Here is a 21,011-nt window from a genome sequence, read left to right on the forward strand (position 1 = left end):
ATAATAAAATTTCAAAATTGAAGTAAAGTAGAAACGCTGTCTTATTACAATTCGAAAATTTTTATTGGAGTGGAAAGTGCTCTTGTTAGATTCAATATCATGTATTAGGAAATTACCATGTTGGCCATAATAATTTAAAACAGTTTCCAAGAAAACGAATACATTGCCAGCTTGCAAAATCTATCCTGAAATAAGTTTTATGATGTTATTTATATTAATTTTACTGTTCAATTTCCTGAACAAAATTTAAAGGCTCGATAAACACACCAAAGATTGAGAAAAGATTTATCACGTTGATAAAAAATTAATTTACTTTTAATTATATCAATCGGCTAAAGCATATAAATATTATATAAACCTAAGCTCTATTTAGAGCTTATAAAATCGCGATTATAAAAATTTGATTATATTAAAAAAAAAAAATGTTTAAATGTTCGCCTTATAAAATTAAATAATATTTAGAAGTAATTATTAAAGAAAAATATTCAATTACTTAGTCTATGACTATTTCTATGAAATGCAATCACCAAGCAGTTTTCAGCTTTATCGTAGTCTATGATTTTGAACCTCATGTTTTCACAGAGTCAGCCCAATAAAAGACTTGATGACATATTTATTAGTGTCAGTGTTAATCATGATTGGTATTTATGGGGTGTCCTGTCATACTGTAATGGGCTCCAAGTTGGAACACAATAATAATTAATGTGTCGCTGATTTCATTTGAATAAATATTGCTGCTATTTTTGAATCGCCAAGTATTTTTAACAAATTTATGGTTAACACTTAACTAATGACTAGGGGAAAATCGCAAATTTGTATTGTCCATAATGATTGTAAATATCGTCACTTACTTGTGAATTACACATACATGATATAAATAAGTATGCACTGTCCTAGAAATTACACCTTTAATTTATCTACTGTTTAGACAGAAAATATTTTTTTTAATTAGTTTTATGATAATCACTAAGAAGTAAACACGAAGGATTCTTATCCCCTAACTAAAAGAAATGTAATCATGACACTCGAAAATAAAATTGGAAATTCGCATTTCCCGCCAATTTGAAATATGATTTAATAAAAACTACGTGTCGAGTGCTTAAGCTTCATTAATGTTTAGTATTACCTTCCCGAAATTACCTTTCCGACCAAAGGATGTGGCAATATTGTTTTCCTTGACTGCTTCCTTTCTTTATTACCTTAGTTGGCCGATCCTCGAAACGAACCATCCACTGAGCAGATTGTCTTTTGGTTTCGGGTTCCTAGCATATCCATCTTTCATCACCTGTGACGATGTCAAATACAGCATTTGAGTCACCGTCGCTTAACTTATCTAAGATAAGTATTTTGACGAGCCCCTTCAACTAATCATAAGAGGCAAAGTGGCAGGTAGAAGGAGACCTGGCTGCAGACGCACTTCCTGGTTAAAATATTTGAGATAATGTTTTGGCCAAAGCACCAAGTCATTGTTCAGAAGTGCGGCATCCAAAGTTAAAATAGCCATTATGATCGTCAACCTTCGCAAGGAGATGGCACTATAAGAAGAACATATTTTGGTGACACCATGCTAATGGTCATCGGTTAAAGTATGGGGAATACATACAAAACACAAAACTTCCTGACGCCTTCGTGTAAGTGGTTAAAAGATATTCGTGTAAAGCAAGACTATATTTATATTTATTATACTATACTAATATGATATATACTTACCACACTACATCATCATCATACATCTATAAGGTTAAGGTTTATTATTTAGTTTTTACTGTTTTCCTGTGTCTTGTAACTTTACTTTGTTATAAATTGATGTGTTCATATATGTGTTAAATTTGTTGTTTATTTTAAGAATGCTTTTGTTTTAGGACTTACAAATAAATATGAATAATTAAGAAAAAGATAATTAAAATTGTATTTATCATTTAATAAATATAATTTACTGATATATTTGTTACCAGGGGAAATTGTTAATACATATTTTTCACAAGTCTTAACTGTAAATACATATGTATATCAATCGCGTGTAAGATTCGATTTCACTGAAATGATAGTTTAACTTATTTTATTGATTCAGTGATTATTATAGAATCATTAGAATTCTTTTGTAATTAAATCGGTCGAAGCGGTAATTTCGTTATTTTTATCTCTATTACACATGGGTTGAAACCACAAAGATGTCTGTTTTGTTCTATATTGTATTGAAGTAACCATTGAGCCACTGATCACACTCATTTTTGCGACTGCGACCATATTTATAAGCAATGTCGGTGAATCTTTCTATAAATAACGTCTGAACATGAATTGAAATTCTATAAATATTCATCAATTCACTAGCTCTTCTTGGATATTTTCTAGTATAGAAACCAGTACACGTGGTACAATAGGCACAAGGACATTGGTTGACAATTGACAGCTAGTATGCTAATCCACTGTTTCAGCCCCTTCAGTGTTAAACAATAGTGAACCAATGCCATAATCGGAGTTAGAACTATGGCTAGCTTCCTTTATACTAATGCTGAGTGCCACCGTATTTGGTCGCCACGGAGTCGTTAAAAGATATTGTTTTGTTTATCTAAGGCAGGCACAGATTATCATATGTTTAATGGAAAATTACCGAAAATAGCAAATTAATTGAAATTATTAAAACGCTTTTACAACTGGCTGGGAGGGATTATGTAGGGGATTATACAGTAAACTTAAATTTTCTACTTAATCGAGTTCAGTAATAATTGCTTTTCACAATTTTAAATGCACATATTTGTTTAAACTTGCCAATCGCGCTCGCTATAATAATTCATTATTAATAAAACATGAAACTAGATAACACAATTACTAATATGTATTCAATAAAAGATATATTTAATTATTATTACTAGGAAATAATAGCCTAACCTACTGTAATAAAACCTTTACGCAGCCTAACCGAAGATCGTAAACGCGAAGTTCACATTTTTAAAAATTCTATAGTCTATAGATATTATCTTGACATTACATTATTTAAGTTTCGAAGTGAGATAATCTGAAGTTACAATGCTCTCTTCTACATATCGTTGAATAGACAATTTTGTTCAGTCAGAAACAACATAGCACCGACTAATTTAAAGCCTTTTCTATAAACTATTGATTCTATGTACATAGATTTTTTATTTAACGAAATAATAGTAAGGTTAAGGTGCAGAAATATATACTTCTTATATTAACTTAATAATAAAATATCCCTTTCATATAAAAATAGTTCAACGAATACTATGGCTATACGGTGACAAAGAAACAATGTTAATAAAAATAACTCAATGGAAAACCGCAAAGATATCCGCATGTGATCAACGAGTTGACAAACTATTGGCACATTAACATACACAATATCAATGTATTGAATTTAATAAAACATACAACGTATATAAAATAATGGATGTGGTTTCACTAAGCGTGGCTTTGGTTGCAAAACAAATTTTTATACTTTCAAGAAACAACATATTCCAGATTTCACACTAGTTTATTACTAAGGAAATGGCACTGTTGTTGTCTACACATTTCTTATTTAACTGTTTAAGGGGTTTAATGTGTTTTATTTTATAGATAAATCCAAAAAAAAACTAAAGTCAAGACAATATAATATTATTCTTTTACAACCCGTCCAACCGATACAAATTGGATCTCTGAAAATAACAAAATAATTATTACAGATATATAAAAGCGATAATGAAATAGATCGGAGAATATTGTAGGGTTAACAAAAAACTAACGTACCGAAATAAAATTGGAATATGGATAAGCGAAATAAACAAATACAAATACATACAAATAAAATACCGCATCGTATCATTATTTTAGCACCAACGCTTTGTGCCTCCTTATTGAAAACGCGTTTTGCATACCAAACGCTAATTAAAGAAATGATCACACAATAGACATGACTACTTAGTTATAAGGGATGACCATAAGATATTTAACCTGTTTTTTTTTTAAATTTCTTTGCATTTCAATACATTGAATATATAGAAGACTTGTTAGAAATGAAATGGCTACTGCTGATACTGGCAAGTTATAAAGGCGCAATTCATTTAAAAAAGCGGTTTTTTTTTGGTTTCGAAATTGTTAGATAAAATATATTCTTGGAGTAAGCATACTTCGATTAAGCATATTTGAAAGGATCGCAAGTTATTTTTTCTTGCTGTTTGTATCATTTTATTATAATGATGTGTAAGCAATAGTCCGGTCAATCTGAACCTTAGCAGACATTATCGATATCTTCTATTTTTTCACAATCTGAATTTAAAAAAAAGGCAGTTTTTAGGTCTAGGCCTCAAATTTCTGAATCTGTTTCATGATCATTTCATCATCATAATAGGCAAGTAGTGATCAGCCTTCTGTGAGAGTAAGGCAAGCCGATTTCCTCACAATGTCTTACTTCACAGTTCGAGCGAATGTTAAATGCGCACATAGAAAGAAAGTCTATTGGTGCAGTTTTTAGGTCTAGGCCTCAGATTTCTGAATCTGTTTCATGATCATTTCATCATCATAATAGGCAAGTAGTGATCAGCCTTCTGTGAGAGTAAGGCAAGCCGATTTCCTCACAATGTCTTACTTCACAGTTCGAGCGAATGTTAAATGCGCACATAGAAAGAAAGTCTATTGGTGCACAGCCGGGGATCGAACCTACGACCCCTGTGATGAGAGTTACACGCTGAAGCCACTAGGCCAACATTGTTTAATAATAAATAATTTAAAAATATACTTAATATGAAAAAAATAATAGCATGCCTATAAATCCATTAATTCATGACGCTCTCTTGTGTAATTCTCCCTCGAGCAATACTGGGATTTTATTCACCTTCGATTGTCTAGATTAACCGGACCATTATAGTGATGCTGGTATTTTTTTTAATTATATGTAGGTTTACATGATTTTGTATTGGAATACTTAGTATTATATTTTAGTTCGGTTCGTAAGATGTAATAATTATTAGGTATGACAGCCCTACCAACTAGTTACCTATAGCTTCTTTAAGGTGGCGCCATGCGGTATTATATATTAAAGCTAATTACACTCGGAGTCACTTATAGCGTAACCGGTTTAAATAACTATTTAAAATTTTCATTTTATACATGGACTGGCTAGTGAACTTTTATAAAGTCATTTCTGTTATGGATATTATTTAAGGCTTCTTTAATAAATTGATTGACTCTTGAATCATACAATAATTACTTAGATTTAGGAAAAGCGTTTGCAAAGCTCACAACTTTTAGACTACTCTATACTACTCACACCATAGAGGATGAATAACGCCATTCTCAGATGCACCCGCCGAACCACAAAGAAAGTCCTGCTTTTCCATTTTTGGCCATTGACCAATGCCCACAGCTCCGATGCTATACATGACTACTCCACATAACGTACATGAACGTAATTTCTCAAAAAATCCAACTATTGGACATGGCGTTATCTGGACTATCACTAAAATTGGACTAAAACATAACTCAGCAGGTACTTCACTTAACCCCTTTTACTCCACAGATATGATATTGTACATGTGGCTATATATTTTCAACGGCGAAAAGCCATTAACTTAATAGCGATAGAAGCTTACCAAATTAATTTGGGTTAAAACAAATGTACGTAGTCTAACACGGCATCTAATGGCTTCGCTGTATTTTTTATATTTACTTACCATTCGATCAGATTGGGGAGCTCTCCCGAAATTATAAAGTAAATAAGTGTCGCTACAACCCTATATCCTGGCTTCAGATTTTAATAACAGTTTTTTCTTTTATGTTAGTGGTGATCAGCCTTCTTAAAAAAGCTGAAACGATAATTTCCTTCACCGTGTAAAAAAGCAGATAGAAAAATCCATTAGGGCCCGCGTCTATGTCTATGTCTGTAAAATAATGTCTCTTTGGTAAGATAAAAGATCTAAGCTTTAGCCGGTAAAGACAAAAATAATGAATTTGGTTTGAATTTTTAGCAACAAAACCATACTGTTGATCAATAATTACCTTTTTAAAAATAGAGTTGATACGACTATGTATGTCTCTCTCTAATAATTTTGGAATAATAGAGAGAATAGAAATGGGACGATAGTTCCCTATTTTGTTTCTTGGACTAGAGAAGCAGTGTGTTAATAAACACTCAGACAGGAACCACGAAGAGAACAGAAAAACTGGGCTAATATTATATCTACGTTATAAAACCTACCCTTACATAGGCTCTTTGGTTGAAACTGAAATGACAACGCTGTCAAAACTGAGTAGTTTCAAGCTAATAAATTTCTATCAATATGTATTTTTAAATAACTAATTTAAATATGAAGATGTCGTTTCTGCATGCGGCAGCAGCGCTATTTACGGCGTTGCTGCTGCTTATGCGGAAGTACGTCTTGGCCGCAGTTTGTTCGGTAAGTCCATATTACTTATAATTATTATTATTAGTTATCAACACTTAGATTCAATGTTCATTGTAACAGTCGCTGGAATCAAAGTTTAAAAAGCCTTGAAATTCAAAAATCAGCTTTTCCCTGTAAAAGTCAAATCTGTGTAGAAGATGCCATAACAAAATATAACTATCATTTAATATCTTCTTGCAGAAAAGCTTCAAGTATCGACACTCACTTGGATATGAAAACCATTATATAGAGAACGAATCTTGCTATAGAAGACCCATAACTGCTACAAAGAAAATTACAAAATGTTCACAAATCTTTTCATTCTCCGAAAGTCCCAAATATAAAAAGGATCCAGAAATTCACGTTGATAATGAAGGAATCGGTCACCAGCCTTATGAAGATTAAAAACTACTCAGTTATATCTCCATTCCATATCTTTGGTACATCTTCACCCAATTGTTTGTTTTATTTAAGTCAAATACTCCATGTTTAATTATACTTTGTGAAACGATCAAAGCTATAAGCAAAAGATAAATATCTGTGAAATTATACGTTATTTAAATTACTTGAAATACGTAATGTATTTTCATAACGAAAAGACAACGTAGGTAAATGTATAAAATATATTCCGAAAAAGTGAACACAATAAATAAATATTTATAATAAAAATCTACTATTGAATTATTATACATAACAGACTTAAGAGCATGGACGACCTGGTGAATTGTATTGTCTTCGTTTCATCGCAGGAACCATAAGGTACTTTACATTCTTCTTGTAATAGGGGCAAGCTGGTTCATCACAGCCTATCACTTCGGCTTCACGGATGATGTGCCCTCCTGACCTTAACAGTTCATCACCAAGTATAAGCCTTCGTGCACACGCTAGAAAACAAGGTCCACACACTGCCACCGCACAGAGAGCGGCTAAAAATTCCAATAGGAACATCGCTATATCATCACACCACATCTTCAATGTTTTCATGCATGAATAGCCGTTTGTTTTCCATTCGAAGAATGATATAAGTATATAATTTTTATGTATATTTTAAAAAGTTATTTTTTATAATTTGTAAAAAGCTATAAAATTATTTTGATTTCTGTCGAACTATTGTCAACTTTTACGTATTTACAAGACAAGTATTATATAATTTTAAATAAAACTCTACAGGACCGTCAGTCCTATTATAGACAATATATAGATACTATTTAAATTTATACCGTGAAGTGATTTACATGAATGTCGACGAATTTAAAAATAAAAACGTTTGTGTGTTTACGTACACGCGTTAGAAGTTATACTTCTTTGGCGTAACAAGATAAAATTATTTTCAATAATTTTATCTTTCGTCTTATTCTACGTTTGTAGAAAAAACGACAATAATAATAATAGAAAAACCAAAAAATATTGACTATATCCCAAAAGTTATTGTGTGTCGGTATTTTATGACGGTGTGCGTAAATCGCAAATGAATCAGCTTTACATAAAAAAAAACAATGTGGCAACAAAAAAAAATTTTAATAACATGAGTGTTGTCTTTCTTTTTCTCATTTTACCTACCATGGATTATGGAACTTGAAGATTGACATTGACTACCTGTTACGAAACTGACACAACAATCATGTGATTTTACTTGGCGCCTGACGGCTTGTTAAATTTTAACTAAGTTGTAGTCAGTAGTGTGAAGACTGAGGAATAAATATTTTTAGTAAATATAGATTATAGGCTTACAATAATAGGCACTTAATAAATGAAATAATGTAGTTGTTGTATAAAAATATATGAATGGACTTAAAATAAGTAAAAAATGAGGTCAAAAATTCAAATAGGGTAAGCTTTTACTAATTCAAGTATAGTATACCGATATTCTAGTTTCTATTTTCTAATAGTGCAAAAATGTATAAATGCATTCTAAATTATTTATTTCTCTATGAGGTCATTGACTCACAAATTGTATTGTACAGCGGTATTGCGATATTATATATTAATGTCAGCTCTTATTATTAATATTAAAAAGTATGTAAATTAGTGTTATCGTTATTTAACAAACCAAGGCCAAACATTGCTGCTGCTACAAGAATGTATTAATTTTATTTATATTATAAATAGGCACTATTGCATTGTCAGTTAGAATTAATATTCTTGTCAATACAGTGTGGTGAAATCATATTTTTATGTCTAATTCAAAAGTGATACAAGCAAAAATTATTTTCTTCTATAAATTTAGAATTTATGCAATACTTTTTTTTATTATTTATTTATAATGTACTTTATTAATATGCTCAGGTTGGTGTTATCATGCTCTGTCGCTGTAATTTGGCTGTTAGGGCAGCTCTACCATCAGCTCGTGGGTTTATATGAGCAGAATGGTAATCTTACTCAGTCAGAGTACTCTTGGTAAGAAGTTTTTTATACATATAATTAGTTTGCTTGTTACAAATGCTATGAATACATATGTTAATAGCTTTTGCCTCGTGCATTTTATAGTGATAGAGTTATTAAATATCAGATCCTGTGTTCAAAACAAAGTATAATATAAGTTTGAGATTGTATATTAATTTTGTCAATATTTTCAGGGTCTTCCGCTTATTGTTAAACTGTGTAGGCTACTCAACAGTGTTATTACCTGCTTTTTTTCTATACAAGTATCTTCAGCAAATCAATTATTTTGAAAAAATATGTAAGTGACTTCCTGTAATCTATTTTTAATATTGTCAAATGGCAAATAAAAAATAGAAGTATACTATTTAAAACAACAATAGGGAATGTTATGTTTACAGTAATGTTTAGCAGACAATATACGAGAACAGTAAAGAGTTTATAATAAATTAATGTAAACATGATGGAATATAATTTTTTATTTTGTTTAATTGATTCAATCCTTTTAGTGTGTAATTAATATTTTTAAACAATTTAGCAAACAGTACCTGGGTATCTCGAGCACTTCACACATTATACGCAGAACAAAATGAGCGAATCCCAGACACAATAAAACCAAAGGAGGATGAAAAGAGGGAGATACTAGAGATGATAATCTGTTTTAGCGGCCTTATGGGTTCCTACCTGATCTGGGGTCTCTTACAGGAAAAAATTATGACACAGGTAAAGTAATCTCTCAGTTTTAAGCATTATTTCATTGACTCATTAAAAAAATATGGGAAAGGAAAGGCTATATTTTATATTTATAACTGGGCAAATAAGTGTTGGAGGAATTAATGATCAACTATCATAGATTATATTTGAGTATGTTAATCTATGACCTATGAAGTTACCTCTTTATCAGTAATTACATGTAAGTGGAACTAAATACAGAAAAGTCACACTTTAGTCTTATATATTTTTGTCAGGAATATATTTGGAAGGATGGGTCTGTGTCCCGCTTTAACCATTCCCAATTCTTGGTGCTGATAAATCGGCTGTCAGCATTTGCATTGGCCTTTGGTCGTTTGCGGTGGACTGGGGAACCAGTATTTGCAGCACCACTGTATAAGTTTTCATATTGCTCGCTCACAAACATTGTCAGTGCATGGTGTCAGTATGAGGCGCTAAAATATGTCAGCTTTCCTACACAGGTAAATATTTTTTATTATATCTTGCTTTAACCTCAATATATATAATATACCTAAGGTATGTATGGCTAAACTCTGTTATTATTATTAATGTGTCCATTATTTGTTGTAAATATAGCCAAAAAAGTTTTTTTCGAATTAAAATGAACGCCTTTTATTCATGTAATAAGTATTATATTATCCTGTGATGGAATAAAATAGTAATATTATTACCTAGCTATTAGATATCTAGCAAATCATATCTGTATTGTATTATACATAACTTAATATAAAAAGATAAAAAACAAAACATTATATCTATATAGTCGTCACGATCTAAACGTTATTTCGAATAATTTATGATTTTAATATGAAAACAATATGATAATATTTTTGTTGTATGTAACAGGTGTTATCAAAATCATGTAAAGTGATCCCAGTTATGGTGATGGGGAAAATAGTCTCCCGCGCACACTATCAGACTTACGAATATCTTACCGCTCTTCTAATCTCCGCTGGAATGGCGTTGTTCCTGTTCAGTACACATGAAAACACACATGGTAAGAAAGTGGTTTGTTAATTATCTTAATGGAAGTACATTCACACATTTACTATTAATTAATTGCAAGGCTTATTTCTTTGTATTAATGTTTTTTTTAATGTATATTTTTATGTACTGCATAGACAAACTATTAGCAATATTGATCATTTTTGTAACCAGTTATCAACCATGAATGAATCATATATATGAATTATTTTTAAAATATAAACGAAATATTTTAATATATAATTCATATGAATGTTACCGATTTTTCATAAGTAAAAATAGGAAACTGTAAGTTCTTTTTTGCTGTATTTTATTTGTATTTTATTAAGACGTTTAATACCATTTATTTCAGCATCAGCAGCCATGGGTGTTTCGGGGATTTGCCTTCTAGCGTTATACATGGCATGTGACAGTTTCACCTCGTCATGGCAGGCCGCTCTATTTCAGCGGTACACGCTCAAACCGCTACAAATGATGTGTGCTGTTACACTTTGTTCGTGCGCCCTCGCCGCTGCATCCGCCCCTCTACGCCCCGCTACGCTCACGCTGCTACGGCATCCGATGTTTGTAGTGGATTGCTTGTTGCTCTCGGCCAGTTCGGCGTTGGGCCAAGTGTTGATTTATCGGACGATAGCACGTTTCGGTGCTGTTGTCTTTACTATCGTTATGACGCTTAGACAGGTTTGTTTTACTGTATTTTAGGTATTAACTTTGTTATCAACACAAAGCTCTGGTGTGAAGCCATGTTGTAGAACATGGTGCTCTTGAGTTCGATTTTCGGAGAAAACTTCGTATTGCTAATTGCTGCAGCAAGTAAACTAATAATTAACAAGTCAAGAAATGTATACCCTATAACCCATAGTTAAATCTGAAGAAAATATCAAAATATTTCTCTTAAACCTTTTACTATTTCTGAATTATTTGGATACAAAGCCTTTTCAGTGGCCCCCCAGTCTCCACTGAAAGCTAATTAATCATAATGTTAGAATCTCAGATCAATTTACTTTCAGCCCATGCATATACGGTTAGAATAACTTTATTTCTCATATGAATTAAAAAATTCGCTTACTGAGAAAAACATTACAAGACTAAATAATTATTACTAGAACGCACAGAAGGTACCTATACAAAAATTCACAAAACAAATACAGTAACAAAAATGCAGGTAGACACAACAACCAAGCAAAAACATAGGTTTATTTATTATATAATATACAAGTTAATATAAGTGAAGAACAAATTTGTTTTATATTTTTTAGGCGGTGTCGATACTAATATCGTGTGCGGTGTACGGTCACCCCGTATCATTGGCGGGTGCTGGTGGAGTTATAGTAGTGTTCGTTGCTGTCTTCATACGTATACATTGCAGGCGAAGAGCACGTAAACACACGCACAAACCCGTCTAGGATGTACGCGTACGTATACGTATAAGACGTACGTATACGGTAATATACGCATTAAAGTCCCTCTGTAAGTATTGTTTGGTCTGTATTTAGTAATGGTATGGTATGCAAAAAGAGTACTCAACAAAGTTTGAAACTCTTTGATGTTACAAAACTTTATGAAAACTATTTTTATCTATTATAATATAATATATATTAATACGAATGTGAAAATAGGACTAATGTGTTCATTATTAATGTAGCCGAAATAATGTCTCCTATTAGAAAATACCCTGCGAATAACAATACTAAACATGTTTTTTTATGGAGAAGTGTGAGAGAAAGAGAGGAGAACTAAATGTTTTTGAAAAAGTATAGAATTACCTGTTTATTATAAGCTAAAGCTACTACCAGGTAGAAGAAGACAGATATTATCAATAAATATTCAACCTTTGGACACAGCGTCCGCCATTTTGTCTACTGTCTGCTAATCGTAATACAAATTAGCATAATATTAATAACAATCCCAGTGCGATACTCATACATCGAATGACTCGAATATAAACGTATTTTATTTAACTACGTAAAATATATTTTATGGACATTTTTGTGTCTGCATGTACATACTCGTATATACGTATTATTATTGCCAGTGTCTTACACTTTACTATTATACTTTTTGTATATAGTTTTAAATATAAATTTTATAAACATAGTCTTGTTATATAGTATTTATATCAACCTATTTATAAATACCAAAATGTTTATTAACCTATATTTATAAAATCTCTCAGTGAAGTGTAAATAGAAGGATGACTTTATATTTTATTATTTATACCAGGGACAACCTAAGTTAAAAAAAATTATGACGCAAGTAAATTGCGAAGTCTTTTGCTTGTTAGTAAATTTCAATTAAGTAGAATCTCGGGGTGGACATATTAAGCAATCAATTCATTTCGTATGTGACAGTTCGCATTTAGTCTTTGAATTTTGCTAATTGTTAATGACAGTTACTACAGAAGTTAAACGTCATTTGAACTTGTCTCTGGATTTTGGGTAAAACATCAATAAAATACCCGTGTCTCTGTTACGTCGGAAAATCATTAGTTGAAATTGTTCTAGATTTCTATTTAATTTAAACGTGTAAAACTGAAACATATTTAACGATTAAAAAAAAGCTCCATCATCATCCACTATTTTCTGTGTACTTTATATAAAATAACAATTATCAAAACTATAAGCTTAACATTCCCACTATACCTACACTTAGGGCCTGTTTCACAATGTCCGGATAAGTTCCAAATAAGCTATTTATTACTTATTGGTAGGATAAATAGTATTTTTGCGTTTCACGACTGTCAGATAGCGCTGTACGTCATGAAATTCGAAGTACCTTATTTGGAACTTTTATCTTTCGAATAATTTATGTGTTGCATAGCTATTTGGCACTTTATCCATACATTGTGAAACAGGCCCTTAACGTACTGACTTATGTATCAGTTAAATATAGTTATTTAAACAATTTTCCCTTTTGACGAATGACATGTTACCTATATACATTTAAACTATAATTTTACGATTTTATCTGATACATGCATATTATATTTATTATTTATGATATGAAATACTTTAATAGTCTTCAATATGAAATGTTTGGTATTATTCTAAAATGATATTATAATTTTTGAAAGACCTGTATTGTTATTAAAGAAAGTGTTGATTATATAAAAATGGTGACGTATAGAATAATATTTAAACTTAGCTGTACTTCGGTCGCAAATACTTATTTCAACCATAAACCATTGCATTTATTTAGTTAATTAGACAATTAATACCCGATTTAAATCAAAACCTTGCTACTGTTAGTGGCAGTCCTATAAAAATACTGATATAGCTTAACTTTTGATTTTGGTCTTGCTCTACCATGAGTATAGGTTTCAACCGTTTGTATGAAAAACGTGAGTATGATTGTGCTCAAGAGACTTCTCATATAAACATTTTATATCGATGTATTATATTTGAACTCATGGCTGGCTATCACCAAAGTTATCGTTTACAAGTGGTGTTAAGATATTTCGAATATTTATATAAGGCATACTTGGCGCGTCCTAGAGTTAATTTTATCTATGACATCCAAAGCTGAAAGGTGGAATAATTGTTGTTTGTATAGGTATATACTACTTAGATATATAGTGTACACCTACTAAGTTCTTGTAGATAAATGGTTGTGTAAAAGGTATTAAATGCACAAATGGTTTTATTGTTTTATTGAATCCTAAAAAAATCTGAGCGATTACATATATGAAAATTATATTTTCTAAATTAAAATGTTTTTTTATTGATATAGACAACTGTTTATTATGTTGAAGCCTTTGAGTTATCTGTGGGGGGTTAAACATAGAACAGCAACAATCTAAATACAATTGAAGTTCTTTAAACATCTTTGTAACTATTGCCATAAAATTTAAAAAAAAAACATAATTGTAGTAGAATGTCAAATTGACGTTTCATATAGTAATATTTCTCAGTCAGTCAATATTTTTAGAAAATTTATTGTATTCAGATAACTTTCCAATATGTTTTGGTTGTCGGGCCCTGCAAGTGTGAACAATTATTATGAGTTCATTGAACTACAACGAACATTAGAAAAAGTAATTTAAGCGGTATGTTTTTTTAATCCTTATTCATTAACCTTTTGTAACGAATGAGAATTGCTACATATAAAGCGCTAGGATCCTAAATCTAAAACATCCTTGTCCAAAGTGATATTAGAATATGTTTGATAATAAAATGGATGAATGTCGAGAAAAGTGTCTTCACATTGACCTAACTTAAGATTAATTATGGTACTAAAAGTATTACAATTTACAACTCTTGATATTGTAGGCTTGGTATATGCCCACAGACTATTTGTTTCTTTGGTAAATTTTCAAAATAGAAAATATTTCACTATCTGTGCTACATGGCCGGTTTTATTCGTATGCGATGCGTTTGTTTCCTTGCAATGTATTCCTGTATTAGCTAGTAGTAATTATCTAACAAAAACGGGTAGTAGTAAATATCAAGAAACAAAAGCTTTGTACCCCAGCTGGCTGAATGAATAGTATACGAGATTAAATTAGCATACGTACTTACAGCCAGATAATAGATTTATAAATATAATTTATATATAATAATTTAGTCTAGCGGTGCAAGGCCCCTGTGTATTATAATTTAATCCTGGACCAATGGTCTTTCATGTCTATGTGTATATTTTAACACTCACGCCTACTGTAAAGAAAAGCATCGTGTGGAATCTGACATGCCTGAGCCTGAGGCCCAAAAAAGTCGGGTGTGTCAGACACAGAAGACTGATCACCTTACTATCTATTAGATACAGTAATCTGTTGAATGCAGCGGCACTGATTTTTCTATGTTATAGATGAGGTATGTTATGTTTACTTGACTCGGTTATTATTATTATTATCTACCCTTTATTTAACAGTGTGGACTGTGTCATTTTTCTATGTGGGGCTGTTCTAAGTAAGTTCGTTTGGTGATTACGTCAGTAGGAATTTTTTACTTTTTACATATATTACACATTGTATATGGTTGAAAACGAAATGCATTCCTACAGCAGATTAATACGTTTATGTACTATTATTTTTGAGGGCATTTTTTTGCTGACAAGAGGAAAATTGCTGTATTTAATATGTATGTTCCATGTTATTATTATTGTGTTACAACTATCAGGGCGGTGTATGTGATGTTGTGGGCGGTAGCGGCTGCTGTGTTAGCACTAGGCTTGGCGCCGTGTGTGGTGCAACGCGCTTGCCCACCGCGTACTCCGCGTCCGCCTTCCTCCGTCTGTATGCATCGACTACATGCGCATCAGTATGCTATATGGAATTATTACATAATTATTATTATATATATATAATTTACATTAGTTAGACAATGTTTTGAGTACTTTAGCGGTCAGCAAATGAATCTTCTGTTTTCTGTATTATTACAAGTAAATTCTTTTTCGATGTCGCTTAATTCATCAAATATATTAATGACCTGGAGTAATTAATAAAACTACGGTTAGACTACAAAATATATGTGCATGTATACTTCTAAAACTCTTTTTAATCGCCTTTAGATGAAATCTACATTAAAATACATTGAGTAATTTCAGAGAAAAAACAACAATGAATGTAAAGAATTTTTAGTGTAATTTATTTGTTACAGGTGTTCAAAAAAATGAAATTAAACTGTTTCTCAGTCCTCTAGTCCTCTAATACAAAGTCAAAAATAGGTCCGGGTAATCAAATAACAGGTATCACTTTTCAGTAATAACCGTTGATATCTGAAAAAGATTTTGTGGTTTATGTTAGCAGGAGACATGATATAGAAATAGATAATAGCATTGATATGTAAGAATAGATGACGAAGATGCTATGAGTATAAAATATTTCGTGATTGCGTCCGTCTCTTGTTTTGTAAACAGGAGGCTTGTTGAACTAACACCGTTCGCCCTCCTACCACGATCAATCGATGTAGTCTCAAAAACGATAAATAAAGCAAGTATTTGATTGGTTAAATATAATCATTGAATAACATTAATTAGATTGTTTATTGCAAAATTTATAGAGAATGTCATGAATTACTTCTCGGTACAAAGCTCTGTCCAAGAAAATTTTCATCTTGCATTATAACATTATCTATTTACATCCTACTAATATAAACGAGAAAGTTTGTAAGTACCTATGGAAAGATGTTTGTTACTCTTCGAAAAAACTTCTAAATGGATTGTAATTAAATTTTATAATAATATAGTTTATACATCCGAATAATATATAGGCTACAATTTATAAAGATTTTGTGAATTGTCCAAAATATCAAGTAAGTAGGAAAAAAATCTACCATCTACGAGCTATTTTGATGTGCGCTGACAAAACCGCTAGAGATACGCATATGTAATGTATGATGGAAATTATCATTTATTTATCTTAACATATATCTCCAGTAGTTTTTTTCTACGCCGCGCTTATATGAGCTACTCGATATGCTGATCCTGTGCAGACGAAGTAGTAAACAAGAGCTAGTCTCTATGTAAACTTTGTGAGGAAAAAACAACGTCAACATTTACAAAAAATAATTAATATATAATTGAAACACATCTAGAAAATCCTGTAACCAATATAGGAACTACAGTAATAATAAATAAAATCTAAAATAAATGTGCAATTATTTAATCAATTACCATCTCAAATTCGCAATATTGAAGTGTTTGACAAATTCAAAAAGGCATTAAAGATGCATGTTAGAATGAACATAGCTGACTAAAATTGAGACTGCTAATGGCGACGTGTATCTCGCCCGTATATATACATATTAATATTAAGTTTCTCATGTAAATAAAATATTTCTGTTTTGTAATGAGAAATAAAGTTCTTTAAACATTAAAATCGTATCTCGGTAGCAGGGTGTGATGTATGAGCGTATATATGGCCGTGTTGTGCGAATTGCGCGCGAGTGCTCTTGCCGACGCTGTTGCGGGTGTCGCTGGTTGATTTGTTGCTTCTCTTGCCGCTGTACTTGTCATCGCACCACTGACTGAAAGACGAGACATGGAGACCGCTCTGCTTTTCACGCTCTTGGCCCTTCATCAGGTATACAGCATGCTTTTAAAGAAGTGCATATAATAGTTGACGACTCAATTTTAGCATAAGATGCTTATTAGTTAAAATGGCATTGACGTTTTATAAGTGATTGGTGATCAGCTTATCAGGTAAATACAACTATCTCCAGGAATCGAACTAAGGACCATCGACAAAGCCTGGATCCAGGACTTAGTGCCCATCGACCAACTATTCTTTATAGCAATGCGCCCCGCCTGGAAACACCGAGCATAGTCTCTTACGGTTTTTGTTTTTATGAATCTTATGTATTGGCCCTGTTTTCTAGATAGATATAGCTGTAATTATTATAACACATACCCGTCAAGCAACAAGTTATATTTATAAAGTTAATTAATTTCTCAGGTTGCCGGGGACTGCAAAAATTGTGTGGTAAGTATACCAACAATATAGGGAATAAAATCGTACTAATGCTTAAATTCCAGCCCTCTTGAAGCATGCAGCGTGAGCATACATGGGCACTTATAAAACTTACCATCAGATGAGCCTCCGGCTTCATGGGTTTCTGTTCCATAAATAAAAACATATATTTAACAGTTGATTAACGTGCAGAAATCCTCGGAACAGTGAGGTCGCTCTGTGAAGCCTACGAAGTACCCAGGAGGCTTCTTTGCTTTTGGAAGGAGTAGGGCTGGCTTAGTTAGCCAGGACTTTATGCACAACCGACCTATTGAGAGTCTAAATGCGGAAATTGAGTCCACAAACCATAACCATAATAGTTGGTTAATAATTTAAGGTTCGATTTAGCTACAAAATAACACTAACATTAAGTTAATTATATATTTAGCTACCGATTACATTTATGCTATATTATTAAATCTTAAGAGACTTTGAGTAGGGCTGTAGGATTTTCGTGCTTGTACGATCACCTAAAGCATGTGTGTTGCTTGCTTATTTAACAGATAACACACAAACAGCTAACCATAGTTATCTGTTTATATTAGTGGTCCGGTGAATAGGCTATCTCGCTCTTACAACTTTATTACAAACATTGATGAAAATATTGATGTGTTTTACAGTCAACCAACTTACCGTAACTATGTTTTGCAGGCTCTTAATGTAGTTTAAGTTTTCATTTTGTCGGTTCATTACTGTTATTTTTATATTTTAGTTATTATTTTTATATTTATTGTTATTAGCCTCCTGTGCCTGACGCACTCTGTCGGCTATTTGGATCCAAGGCAAGCCGATGTTTTCGTTCACCGTTCGAACGAATGTTAAATGCACATATATAAAGTCCATTGGTGCACACCCGATAATCGAACCTCCGACCTGGATGAAAATAAACATAAATAAGAAAAAGCAATAAACACAAACATTTCTTAATAATAATAATTCACAGGGGCTACAAATTTACGGACTTAATCTCAGATTGTAGCCGTTACTTAGAACTTCTTTATAATTCCAGAAGCTAGATAAAGAGCAAGAAGCAATGTTTCGCACACATTCTGATGCCTGTTTAGCGGAAGTTGGTGAAGGGAGGGCGGATCTAATAGTCGATCTGAAGGGTATGAAGGGTGGGCCTGCTGCTCGTAGTTACATCTACTGCGTACTCCAACGTTGCAAGATGGTCGGCAAAGATGGGAAGATGTTGAAGGCTGCTGTAATAAGCAAACTTATGCTGGGACGGAGCTCTGCTAAGAAAGTCACCAAGGTGAGATTTATATATATTTATGTAGGTAGGTACATTGTGAGTAAATTTTCAAATTTCAGTTATTCTTAAATATTCTGTCATAAAAGCCTGACATTTTAGAATAAAATGTTAATTAGTCTTCTTGTCGTTACCTCAATATTTAGTAGTGACATTTATCTGAATATATCTATTTCGCTTCTGATATGTGGATTGTTTTTAATACCCATTTCTATTGAATAATAACCAGTGGCTCACTAATGTATTTCGGAAACTATGCGACTTCACATAGGGTAGGTACTGCAAGAAAAGAGCGTACCAATTCTTAAAAGGCTGGCAACGCACTTGCGAGCGTCTGGTAATGTGAGTGTCCATGGGCGGCGGTATCACTTAACATCATGAGGTCCTGCCCTTTTGCCTTCTATTATACAAAAATAATACTAAAACTGGTGATATTTTTTTTGTCTTAAATAATTATTTTATACAAATGTTACAAAGCATATCACTATGTGTATTTTCCGTCAGTTAGTAGTTAAATAGTCTGTTGAATATACGGTTAATAATTAACAAATATTATAACACGCTGAAAGTCTTGTGGTGATTTCATATTTTACAAGGTCAGGCTTCGATTGTCATTCGAGTTATTTTCGAATCACTTTGATTGTATTATAAGTGTATGTATATTATTTTCCGTTTATATTTTTGCACGTTATCCGCTTACATTTTATAAAAAAAAAAAATATTTTGACAGGAGTTGGAAAGCTGCGTGGAGAAGACTGACGGCGATAGACCAGAAGATCATGCGTGGACTTTGTTTCATTGCAGCTGGAACCAAAAAGGGATACCTGGCGACTTCATGCCGCATCTGATACCAGCTGATGTCTAGTTTAAAAATGTGCCCTTGTATTTCTGTGCATTTTATGTTACTACCTAAACTACTACTTTCGTTACCACTAACAATAATAAAACATTTTAACAGATTGAAATTTGTTTATATTTATTGAAAATTACATGTGCGTTTTTGTTAATAGTAATGTTTTCACACAAAAGCTACTGACCGATTTCAAAAATTAGAAATCTGCATCACTGACTGACATAAAAATGATTGGGATCCCTAATAAAAATGCGACAGTGGGTTTAATCCAAGGTGCGGAAAAAATATCTGTAAAAAAATCAGCCATCACGTGCGCTGTGAAAACTATTGATAATATAACAAATAAAATGTGGTACAGTTCTAGAGAACGTTTCAATATCTACAATAAGAAGATATTGAAACGTTATTTAGGCGGTATCACTTAACATCAGGTGAGCCTCCTGCCCGTTTGCCCCCTGTTCTATAAAAAAAGAATGTTTTACCCATAGGCAATTGTATGTAAGCCTATCATACCGAGTAGGAACTCCAAACCTAAACCTAACACAAAACAAAACTACGTCAAATGTTTTGTATAAGGAAGTCATTACCAACTTGAAATCAAAAAAAAATCAATACACGTAAATGATATTACGAATTTAATATTTATAAATATATTTTAAATTGTACATTATATATTTCTTGTAAAGTATCAAATCATAATCTAAAAGAACGTAATAAAAACTTCGTAAAATAAAACATTTATCTATAGTCCGACTTACTCAATTTTCCACTACCACACTATGGTATCTACGCTAGTGAAACCGTAGTCTTTTGCTAGTGGTAAAAATAAAGCTTTTTTTATGTTTTTATATTCTCACATTTTTTGCCGAGATAATACAAAAACCCATACCATTCACACGCAATTATTCACAGAATTGTTATTAGTCGTAATACCACACGGCCATAATATATATAACCATATACTGTGTATATGATTTCATCATTCCT

At 32.0% G+C, this 21,011-nt stretch overlaps 2 protein-coding genes across 2 annotated transcripts; both read left to right on the plus strand.

The window, feature by feature from the left end:
• The first annotated feature begins 8,162 nt into the window (after positions 1-8,162).
• LOC110995720 (adenosine 3'-phospho 5'-phosphosulfate transporter 1) lies at positions 8,163-13,192 on the plus strand. The gene is made up of 8 exons (XM_022263011.2): positions 8,163-8,210; positions 8,667-8,777; positions 8,957-9,060; positions 9,298-9,482; positions 9,728-9,952; positions 10,338-10,488; positions 10,828-11,156; positions 11,735-13,192. The coding sequence occupies exons 1-8, from the start codon at positions 8,188-8,190 to the stop codon at positions 11,879-11,881; spliced, it is 1,275 nt and encodes a 424-aa protein (XP_022118703.2). The 5' UTR covers positions 8,163-8,187; the 3' UTR covers positions 11,882-13,192.
• A 4,052-nt stretch (positions 13,193-17,244) lies between these two features.
• Positions 17,245-20,131, plus strand: LOC110995715. The gene is made up of 4 exons (XM_022263003.2): positions 17,245-17,493; positions 17,866-17,892; positions 18,929-19,174; positions 19,902-20,131. The coding sequence occupies exons 1-4, from the start codon at positions 17,452-17,454 to the stop codon at positions 20,034-20,036; spliced, it is 450 nt and encodes a 149-aa protein (XP_022118695.1). The 5' UTR covers positions 17,245-17,451; the 3' UTR covers positions 20,037-20,131.
• The last annotated feature ends 880 nt before the right edge of the window (positions 20,132-21,011 follow it).

Source organism: Pieris rapae, chromosome 6 (assembly GCF_905147795.1).
Source record: "Pieris rapae chromosome 6, ilPieRapa1.1, whole genome shotgun sequence".
NCBI lineage: Eukaryota > Metazoa > Arthropoda > Insecta > Lepidoptera > Pieridae > Pieris > Pieris rapae.

Coding starts and splice junctions, on each gene's coding strand:
- LOC110995720 (XM_022263011.2), top strand. CDS start 8,188: ATGAGGTCAAAAATTCAAATAGG. Junction 8,211..8,666: donor AGGTCAAAAATTCAAATAGG/GTAAGCTTTTAC, acceptor TAATATGCTCAG/GTTGGTGTTATCATGCTCTG. Junction 9,953..10,337: donor ATGTCAGCTTTCCTACACAG/GTAAATATTTTT, acceptor TGTATGTAACAG/GTGTTATCAAAATCATGTAA.
- LOC110995715 (XM_022263003.2), top strand. CDS start 17,452: ATGGAGACCGCTCTGCTTTTCACGCTCTTGGCCCTTCATCAG. Junction 17,494..17,865: donor CGCTCTTGGCCCTTCATCAG/GTATACAGCATG, acceptor TTAATTTCTCAG/GTTGCCGGGGACTGCAAAAA. Junction 17,893..18,928: donor GGGACTGCAAAAATTGTGTG/GTAAGTATACCA, acceptor TTATAATTCCAG/AAGCTAGATAAAGAGCAAGA.